The 11,026-nt window shown below is 42.5% G+C and overlaps 1 protein-coding gene across 2 annotated transcripts in view; it reads right to left on the minus strand.

Annotated features, from left to right (window-relative positions):
- The window catches only part of klf3 (Kruppel-like factor 3 (basic)), a 12,614-nt gene extending 1,937 nt beyond the window's left edge, over positions 1-10,677 (minus strand). The window contains exons 1-4 of one of the 2 annotated variants that reach the window (XM_034858934.1): positions 10,327-10,677; positions 2,736-2,796; positions 1,691-2,210; positions 1,271-1,406 (exon numbers count right to left, since the gene is read on the minus strand). In XM_034858934.1, the coding sequence (XP_034714825.1) occupies positions 1,271-1,406; positions 1,691-2,210; positions 2,736-2,777 (698 nt within the window). In that variant the 5' untranslated portion in view covers positions 2,778-2,796; positions 10,327-10,677. Of the gene's footprint in view, positions 1-1,270; positions 1,407-1,687; positions 2,211-2,735; positions 2,797-10,326 lie in introns of both variants that reach the window. The other variant, XM_034858943.1, reaches the window with a different exon arrangement.
- Between the last annotated feature and the right edge of the window lie 349 nt (positions 10,678-11,026).

The following is an 11,026-nucleotide window of genomic DNA, read 5'->3' on the forward strand; positions in this document are numbered from 1 at the left end:
CACACACACACACACAAACACACACAAACACACACAAACACACACACACACACACACACACACAGGGAGCCGACCAATAGGAGAGAGAGCAGGATGCTCGCTTGCTGGGTCAGGAAGGGTGTGAACATGACAACTAACTATTACATGCATAAAAGACATGCAAATATTTCTTTGTGGAAAAGTTGTTATTTTGAAGAAGAACCACTTTCACAGTGGAACAAGAACCAAAACAGATGATGATGAGTGGTGAAAACAGGAAGGAGAGGAGGAAAAGGAAGGAATGAGAAGGGAAAGAAGGAGCGGGAGATGCTGAACAATGAGCGTTAAAAAGTACAGGAAGTACCGAGCGAGGAAGGAGGGAGGGTAGGGGAGGAGAAAGAAAGGAGAGAAGGGAGGAGGGGAAGAGATGTGGAAGGTGACAAGATCAAGATGGCTGAGATATGAACTGTGTGGCTGACTAGAAGGAAGTAAAGAAGAAGGAGCTGTAATAAGAGATGGAGCTGACGAGCTGGAAATGATAGAATAAAAGACGCCACGGAAGAATTAGGAACCTGACACATCCAACATACAGTACGTGTGTTCATGTGTCGTGTGTTCATGTGTTGTTCATGTGTTGTTCATGACAGTAGTTGTGTTACTGGTCGTGTGTTGGATCTGTAATTTAGAAACTCATCTCCAAGTTTCTCTTAGCTGACCCGCCTACATTCCCACTGCCACAACAAAAAGAGGAAAGAGAGCTTCAAGAAACTGTATTGTCAGACATTTCTGCATCTAGACAGAGGACAGCAGAGAGTTGACAGGACATGTATGGCCTTATATTTTTGTCTCAGTCCTGAGCCCGAGATAGGACATTTTAAGCACGGACTAGAGACAAAGCAGCCAATCCGAAATGATCTACTCTTAAAATTCTGTCTTGTGCTAACAAAAGCGCACAAAGCAGAGAGAAGTTATACTGAGTGCTTATGTGGAAACAAGAAATAATGTAATGAATGTTCTGTGCTCAAAATGTCCCATCATACACTCATTTGGCATATTCTTGGTCCATAGATATTTCCTGAATGAATTCATCCTTTTTGCAATGTAAACAATACCTAGTCCTAGTTTTGGGACTGCACCTGAATTTCTAAAAAGATCACTACACAAACAGAGATGGATCCGGTCGAAGACTGAACATGACTTCCACATAAAGTTAAAGGGGAAGTGCTGCAGCAGACAATGACACTAATGAAACTTTTGGTGCTTCTTTCAAAATGTGTGTTGTGTCACTCACCCGTATTCGTGTGGTATTCTGACGACTGATGATTTCATCTCGTGGCTGCTGTGCCTGTCATGAGCAAGCTCAGGGCGAGGCTCTGTTTTGACCGGCTTGTGCAGGTCATGGGTGTCACCACAGTGAACTGGGTAGATATAAATTGCTGATCAGTATGGTCAGTATTTATTCACAAAAAAAACATACTGTTACTATTTTATGCATCTGCAAGATCACAGGCCAGAATTTGTTTGTTAGTATATTACTACAACAAGGGCATTGCAAACAAATTATTGGTGAATGCTGTCAGTTATGTACGCAGTTTGTCATTCTGTGTGAATCAAATATAGGAGATTCAGAGATGGCGATCTTGTAAAGCTCAGTGACTTGGAAATGAAAAAAAGAAAATGAAAAAAATAAACAATGATGAGGCTTTACCTGGCTCCCTGCTTCGATGATGGTCGTCATCATTGGCGACAGGTGGGCTCACCATAATGGACTGATGCAGGTGGAGAGACGAAGGGTAGAGGACAGACAGAGGCAACATGACTGGAGACATCATGACCCCTGACCCCTGGATGACTCCGGCTCCTGAGCCGATCATGGGAGCCACCATGGTGGAGTAAGAAAGTGAGGAAGTAGGGGGCGAGGAGCGCAGCTGGGAATGTGGGGGGGAGCAGCGGGGGGAGGGGCGGGGAGCCGAGCTGTAGGGGGAAGGCGGGGAGCTGTGTGAGGAGGCCGGGGAGGAGGCAGAGGAGCAGGGAGGGGAGGAGGAAGAAGAAGTGGAGGACGAACGCTTGCTGACTGACAGGTCCACAGGCTCCAGCTGGGTGTGTGTGAGGTTGCTAGGGGATTGGGACTGGGTGAAGGCGTGCATGTGCGTGGAGTGGAAGAGGTGGGCGGGATGGGAGAAGATCACTCCGTATTGCTCCGGGGTTTTCACTAACGAAGAGTAGAATGACTGAGAGAGAGACAGAGAGGATGCAAAAGAAGGAAGCAGTGAAGGGGGACAATAGAGCAGTTAAAAATGTTGTTCTTCGTTGAAAAACACGGAAAACATGTTTCTGCCACACAAACAACCACAGCCAGCCCAAACCTTTAAACCCAGCTCTGTTTATGAACATGTAACTGTTACGTCTCAAAGTACAATTTGTGTGTGTGTGTGTGTGTGTGTGTGTGTGTGCGTGTGTTCGTTCATTAGCCTGCTGCCTGGCAGCGTTTGTACCCATTGTACGCAAATGTCCACTGTGCAGCAGCCTGTTTGTCCAGGAAGAGCTGGAATGTGGGAACCAGTCTGTCTAGACACGTAGGGTAGAGTGTGTGTAGGTCAGAGTTACTGTATGACATCAAAAACATGTTTGGGCATAATGGCAGCGAGCACAAATGGACACATACACACACACACACACACAAACACCCACACACACACACACACACACACACACAAACACACACACACACACACACACACACACACACGCCTCACCGTCTCCATGTCTGTCTTTAGAGGGTAGTCATACATCAGCATGGCTGCAAAGGCCAAGCTCCTGCAAAATAAAACACACACACATACAGTATAGCCATCAGTACACACATTTAGTACAACACATTTACACACTCAATTCAAATCATGTTTGTTATGTTCAGTATGATTTAGCATGACACACAGTAATGATCTGTAACCAGTGGTGACAGAAGTACCTAGATGCTTTACTTAAACAAACAAACAAATATATAAATGTAGAAATACTTACATATAAATTTAAAACTATACTTATGTCAAAAGTATAGAAGTATGATCCCCTAAATAAACGTTAAGTATTAAAAGTACAAAAAACAAACATTTGTTTTGCAGAAAATGAGCCACCATGACTGAGTCTAGTGATTCCAAATCTATGGGTCCTTTGCCTTTTTGGGGATATATTGGCCATAGCCAATATTGGCTAGTTGTATTTGACCTGTTTTTTAAATGAAACCATGTGAAAAGTTTAGAGGGGAAGTGTCTCTTTGGTGGAACAACCAACAACTCGTAGACATCTTTAATGTAAGAAGGGGGCCTCAACTAGTTGGTCAAAAGCCAAAAAGTTACTTTTGCGGGCTTACTGCAAAAACTTACTGCGGACCACTTTACAAGACACTCCCAGGTGTGACGTGGCTAAAAACTGCCTAGTGTCAAAGACTAAACAGTGATACTCCCTCACACATTTCAGTTTGGATCAAAAGCGTGCAAGGTTTCAAAGGTGGTTCTTGTTACCTTGGCTTTGAATGGCCAGGTGCAGCTGAAATGACTCTGTTTGTTCCTAAAGAAGTGTGTTTATCAGCGTGATTGTATAGGTGTGTGTGTGTGTGTTCTTGCCCATTTGTTAATAATTAAAGGTTATCCAGACTGTGGACTTTTGTCAGGTCACACACATACACACACACACACACACACACACACTCCCTCAGGGTACATTCCTTGACAGTTCATGTATGTTGCCTTAATGCAACGGTGAACAAACGCACACACACACACACACACACACACACACACACACACACACACACACACACACACACACACACACCAATAGGAGAGAGAGCAGGATGCTCGCTTGCTGGGTCAGGAAGGGTGTGAACATGACAACTGAAGCCACACCCTTTGCCTGGCTCCATACAAAACAAAGAGAATGCAGTCAGGTGGGGCATGTGTGTATGTGTGTCTTTGAGAGTGTGTTTTCTAATCCAGGTTTGTATTGTAGTGTAGTTCAACTGGAGGTCAAGCAGTTATTCTTTTGTGGTGACATGATGAGGTAACAATGAGAGAAGATATGTAGCACAAACAGATCACAAAACAAGAAACGGACAAAAGAGTAAATGTACAGTGAACAGTAAGTACAGCTTACAGGTATTTTCCCTACAGACACAAGTCATCTTAAATGCCCAAAAGAAAAACTAAATGGGTGGGGAGAAATCAGTGTCCATTGTGGAAGACCCAATACCTTGTGTCTATCCTGTTTTAATATCTCTACCTCTTCCTCTCTACGACTGAAACACCAATGCAGCAAGTACTTGATAAAATACTGCAAGAAACACATCTCTGACTCACAACTAATTAGATTTGCAAACAAGGCGAAAAACTGTCATAGATGGAAAGTACTAAGAAACAGGCCCAATCACAGCTTCAGTCCCAAACATATATTTGTTAGGCTGCTTATAACCATTATTATTGATAAACCTATTAATGTACTATATACTTTTCAATTAAGTGTAAATGTCGGAAAATAGTGACAAATGTCCATCACAAAATCCCACAGTCTAAGGTGATATCATCATATACTTGTTTTTTCTGAGCCACTTCCAAAACCCAAAGATGTTAAGTAACACTTTACTTTAAGTCCCCCTACATAGCATTTAGAAAATGTTTTTTCATATATTTAATAAAAAGTAGGTAATGTAGGCTAGTTGTACATTAATGGTTTTTATTAATGTATTTATTAACAACTTTAATGTTTCCTTTGGGCAACAATAACTGGATGCTGGAGTATCAACAGATTATGAATGCCCATAGAGTAAAACACACTTGTAGTAATAGAAAATATGTTAGTTATCAGTTCACATGCTTATGAAAATGCCATAACTAGCTTTATTGGTTCAGAGAGTTCATTTTTTACAAAAACTGTAACAAACAACTGCAGCACTCTGCATACATTTAATTCCTTTAAAGAACACAAGGACATACCATTCCTCTTCCAGTTCACCTAGCATTATGTGATCCCTCTCACAGGGTTCACAAACAGGTGAAGCTGAATCATGCAGTCTGAGACACAAAAATACTTATAGATTAATGGGCTAAATCTGCTTGTCATTGGGGGGCGGTTACAGAGATCTTGGTCACATAGTAGCATCAGCAGCAGCAACAGGCACTTAATGTAATTTTGTTTTAATATGTGTGGAGGTGTGTATGCCAGGTGGTTAGGGTTTACCACACAGGGAAATGAACAGAGGTCGACAACATGTGATAGCAGGATGGTGAGAGGGGAGACATCCTTGTGAAAAAGACAAACTTTCCCTTGGGGTGTATCATAACAATAAATACAATGAAACACATAAAGTTTAGACAATCACAGGAAAGAAAATTAATTTAGCGGCACAGCGTCTGCCACAGTACACCTCCACAAACCATAAGGCCTCAGGAGACAAAAGAAAAAGTAACAACTATTTGGATATATTGTTTAAGTCCTTTTTAAAGCCCAAATACCAAACATTCCCTTGTTTAAGTTTGTCAATTGTGAGGATTTGCTGCCTTTCTTTGTCTTCTTTTGTCTTGTCAAAACAACACATTTGAAGACAGTTTCAAGAAATTATAATGTCCAATGCCTTTTTACTATTTTGAACACTTCATAGACCAAATTAATAATAGATTAATCGAGAAAAGGATCTACAGATTGATAAAATCACAGGGCACACATAGTGCGATGTGAAAAAAACAGTGTGTGCTGCACCGTTTTGGTTGAAGGAGAATTCAGGTTGATTTCAACATGTAGCTCTGTTGTTGTTTTTTAAATTTGTAGTGCTGTCAGTAGTGAGACAACTAAAACATGCTAAAACAGGTCAAGTTTCAAACTTGTTTTTAGCCTCTAAACATACTCAAAATGTCCTCACTTGTGCCTAGCCACGTGCAGTTATTCTTTCCACGTGAACACAGTGAATCTGACTGCTGTAGATGTGACAGAAAGACATAAAAGTTGTGACAATCGACTTTTAGTGTGGACTTCACCGGAAAACAGGAAATGAACAATAAACAATTTGTATCCCTTTCTGTCACATCTACGGCAGTCAGATTCACTGTGTTCACTTGGAAGGAATCACTGCACATGGCTAGTCACTGGTAATGACATTTTGAGCATTTTTAGAGGCAAAAACAAGGTTAAAACTTGCCCTGTTTAAGCCTGTTGGTTGCTAACTCTAGCAGGAGGATAACACGGTGTAGGCAGCACTGACTGTTTTCTTTGGTCTCGCTACTGACAGCACTATAAATTTAAAAAAAACAGAGCTACATGAAGTTGAAGTCAAACAGAATTCTCCTTTAAGTAGCCATACCTTAGGTTGTTGATGAGTATTTTCTCCCAGTGCGTTCTACATGTGGGTGTGTGTTTGTGCATGTCAAGTGTGGTCTGCAAATATTGTCCTTATGGGTCAGTAGAGCTACTGTGTACTCAACCCCAACCCACTCAGCAAACATTTCCTACACCCCTCTCTCTCTCTCCACCCTTGGACTCACCCTCCAGATCTTCTTCTACACCTCTTCTTCATTTGCTCCTCAGCAATCACCCACATCTATACTAGTGTATTTATCTGAACCACACACCAACCCGTACTCTTTTTTTCTCTCCCTCTCTATGAATGATATAAAACAACATGACTGAAGGGGAAAATATTGTGGCTTGGAGTCCCTGGCTACTGACTCAACCACACATAAGCACACACACACACAAGCACACTTGCACGCACACACCACACACCACACAAGTTCCTGCTAGCTCAACAGAATACACACACTAAATCACTAAAGGACTAAATTATTACACACGCACACACGCACACACACACACACACACACACACACACACCTAATGGCAACAGGCTGGAGATGATGAGATCACCAAAGAGACCAGAAACCTCCAGACAACAGCTTTGTCCAAGAACACGTTAAAAGTAGACACACACACGAACACATGCACACACAGCCTTCAGTTCCCTGCTTCTTTTTCTTTACCAACTCTTTTACCTTGTCAGTCCCCCCCATGTCAGTCCTGTGCTGACTTATACCATCACTTGTCTTACACTGTCACTTTGAATACATATAGCTTGCAGTTTAGAACTTCATGTCCGTACTATAGCTTGCCTCACACCTAGTTACCTATTTACATTACACCCCTCAGGGAATGCACTGCTTTTTCTAAATTTAAGATCTCAATTACATGACTCAGCAAGATGACAAGCTAATACACCAGCATTTAACTTTTCATTTTTCTGAGCTCACCTTCGATGTAGTTTTTTCTTGCTCCACACTCTTTCTGCTGCCCTCGACTTACTCAAATTCACTCCTTCTTTCAACCCTTCACACTTTACTGTACTTCCCTGCTCCCTAATTTCAACCCCTTACCTCACTTCCCTCTCATGTCCCCCCTAATTACGCCTCATACGCTCTGACTTTGACTCTCCTCACGTTAAGGGCCCTTACTAAAGTAACATATCCTCTTATTTTGGCTTCCTCATCTGAGCTGGCTCGCCCACTCCTCTCATCCTTCTACCCCCACAAACACACACATGCACACATACACAAATGCATGGGCACGTAGCTGCTCTATGCTGCTCTCCAGCAGACTGTCGGGCTGCAGGCCTGCAGACCTCGGGGGAAGTCAGAGGGGCCGTAAGCAGGGGAGAGGAAACAGGATCCATCATCACACACACATCCACACACAAGCAAATACACATTTAAAGACACACCAGAGTTGACATAAAGCTCAAACACTGAGAAACACACACACATGCACGTACGTCAAGCCGCACTTGTCAAAGAGAGCAAAGTTTTGAGGCTTTCCAGACAACTGAGGACAGAGAGGACAAGAGAGACTGCCAGAGAGAAAAAGAGAAGGAGAGAAGGAGAGGGAGAAGCGGAAGCCCTCAGAGTTTAGTCTGACTGTTATTATTTCCACACTGCGTGATGGGTCGGGGGGGGGGGGTGTAAAGAAGAGAAGGAGGAGGAGGAGGGGAGTGAAGCCAAATGGGGGGTGCTGCTGCGGGGGGCCTGCGGTTTCCTGTCTGACACCCCCCCTACATTGCACCTCCCTACCCGAAGAATGAGAGGAGAGAGGGGGGAATAGAAGGAGAGAAAGGGCAATGAAAACAGCCGCTCTGACCAAACTATGTCAAAATGGAAGTGGAAAGAACAAGGCATAGACAGAAATGAGGAAGAAAATGAAGTGGGTTTTGACCAAAATATGACAAAACTTCAATGAACCTCAAACATGGGGAGGAGGCCTGGGGGTAAGAAAAAGCTACACACAGTGTCTCAATCCAGCGGTTTAAGAGCAGTAACAGACACACTGCACAAGTGTGTGTCTGCGCTTTTACATAACTGTGTATATGTGTGCGTGTGCTGGCACACGTGAAGTTGTGTAACAAGTTACAGATTTTTACATTTATGGCTGTCTGTTGAGCACGGTGTCCTTATTCCCTTAACTTCTAATGGAGAATTTACCAACTCTTCAGCATCCAGGAGTTTAATGTTTAGCCCTAATGTTCCCTCGGACATGCCCTTTGAGCAGTGTGTGTATGTGTGCACGCACTCTTGCGCATTTTGTTCCACCAGATAACATCAGCATGTTGATTCAGGAAAAAAGGTGAAGAGGTGGGTGGGGTATTTCTCTAATGAGAAACAAATAAATTTGAAATGAATAAAAAAAGAGAGGTCATCTTCTTCTTTAATCTATTCCAGAAAGATTGAAGAAGAAAGAAAGAGAGGTCACCCTCATTCCACCCATCCACCCCCCACATCCACATCCCTCTCTCCTCTTCTCTCTCTCTCTCTCTCTCTCTCTCTCTCTCTCTCTCTCTCTCTCTCTCTCTCTCTCTCGGCTCTAAACAGGATAAGGGCTTCATATGCCAAGTGGAATGTGTGACGCAAGCCTTAGCCTTGAAACAAAGCACAGGAAACAAGGAGAGACAGAGATGGAGACACAGAGAGAGAGAGAGAGAGAGAGAGAGAGAGAGAAAAAGACAGATGTGAGGTGTATAATAAAGGATGTAGTGAAACCAAAGGTAAGACAAAGAAGCTCAGGTGTGACTGAATGTTTGAACGCACGCACACGGACACATACACACACACACACACACACAAACACACACACACACCTGCCACATATGCTCCTGTGTGTAACACTGCACTCAGCTCTGACACCACACAGCAACACTGAGGGTCATCTCTCATACAGCTTGCTTATGCTTGGGCATCAGGTTCAGTCTACTGATCGCCGGTCAATATGATCTACAGCCAAAGTAAAATATTAATCAATCAACCGATTCAGTGACAGAGAAGCAGCAACAGTTTTGACATTCAAGGAATTATTTCAATTGTTTAATCAAGCAAAAATGGCAAAGACTCATTAATTCTTCTCAAAAGTTCTCAAAAGTTACATTCTGCTCCTTTTGTGTGTGTTTTTTTGTTATTTGAAATTAGATATCGTTAGATTTTTTAACAAAATAAGACAAATAAATGTGTTTGTCTGTGGACTCTCACAACCTGTAATAGGTAATCTTCAATTTTTTTTTGGAACTAATGATGAACTACTGAACCTCTTATTATAAGAAACAACTAAAAACAGATCAACTGAGCCCTAACTGATCACAGTGATATATTTTTTAAAATCTGTAGCCTCTTTTAAACAGATCAAAATCACAGTATGGCTACAGGATGTTATGTGTAAATAACACCGAAAAAGAGGGGAGCCAACTGAACAGAGGGAGAGAAAACACTAAATTAGTTTTTTCTCCATCACTAGTTTTTACCACTAGTTTAATTTGATTAGTAGGCTAGTTAAAACCACAATAAGTGTTATAAAGGCTCTAAAAACTATAAATAGCAAAGACTCTCTGCTGCCACAAACTGCCGGGTTTCATCAGTTATCAGCCACTGTTAAAAACATTAGTCGCCATGCCAATACTTTTTTTTTTAAATGACGCTCATTTTCACCAGTTTTATAACATGAAATAGCCTATGGGAAAATGTTGAATTAATACACAAAATCAAGAAAGTGTCCTAAAAACGAACTTTGAGTAGGACTAATTAACTAATGAGGCAAATTAACCAGACACATCAGCTTCATCTCATTAACAAAAGACCCATAGCTCTGAATTTATGGACTTCTTTCCTTTCCAAGAATAAAGTCTGCTTTAACCTTTAAAAGACCACCCAGCAAACTACAGGCTTCACCACTGTAGGCTACATCCGATAGGAAATAGGCCTAAGGACAGAATGCCGGGGTCGCCGTGTATAAAAACTGCCCGTAGTAACAGAGGAAGGTCGAACTTACTTCTCAGATGGAGTATACAGTTCTATTCCAAGACGAGAGACGATAGTTTCACAGCTGCCTTGCTGAACGGCAAAGGCTGCCTCTCAGTGAGACACTCAATTAGGCAACTCCGGTGAAAAAGTGACGCAGGCGACGATCAGCCCTCCGCTGTGTTTCTGACACCAGGCTCTAAAAAACACGACAAGTCCACTTATCGATGGCTCCACAAAACTTCCCAAAGTTACGAAACTCTCTCTCTCTGTCTCTGTCTTTCTATGTGCGTGTGTGTGTGTGTGTGTGTCCCAGGTTGTCGTTCGGAAAGTGTTGCTGCTGGCACATGATTCGGTCTGTTCTCCATGGGGTCTGACCGCTGGGCGGGACCTGGGCGGGGCTGTCCAGCTCGTGTGTGTGTGTGTGTGTGTGTGTGTGTGTGTGTGTGTGTGCGTGTGTGCGTGAGCGGGTGCGTGTGTGTGTGTGTGTGTGTGCGTGTGTGTGTGTGTGTGTGTGTGTGTATGTGTGTGTGTTTGTGTGTGTGTGTGTTAGTGTTTGTTGCAATTTTTCAAGTTTAGAGACAACATTGGTGGAAGTTGGCTATAGTCCAATCTTTTTAATTGTAGTTTGGATTTTCCAGTGAGACTATGCAAGAGTGCATGCCCACATTTACACATTTTTTCCACATTAGAATAAATATCAAAAGCTGCTAAATTTAATACAGTGAAGA

This window comes from Etheostoma cragini, chromosome 2 (genome assembly GCF_013103735.1).
Source record: "Etheostoma cragini isolate CJK2018 chromosome 2, CSU_Ecrag_1.0, whole genome shotgun sequence".
Lineage (NCBI taxonomy): Eukaryota > Metazoa > Chordata > Actinopteri > Perciformes > Percidae > Etheostoma > Etheostoma cragini.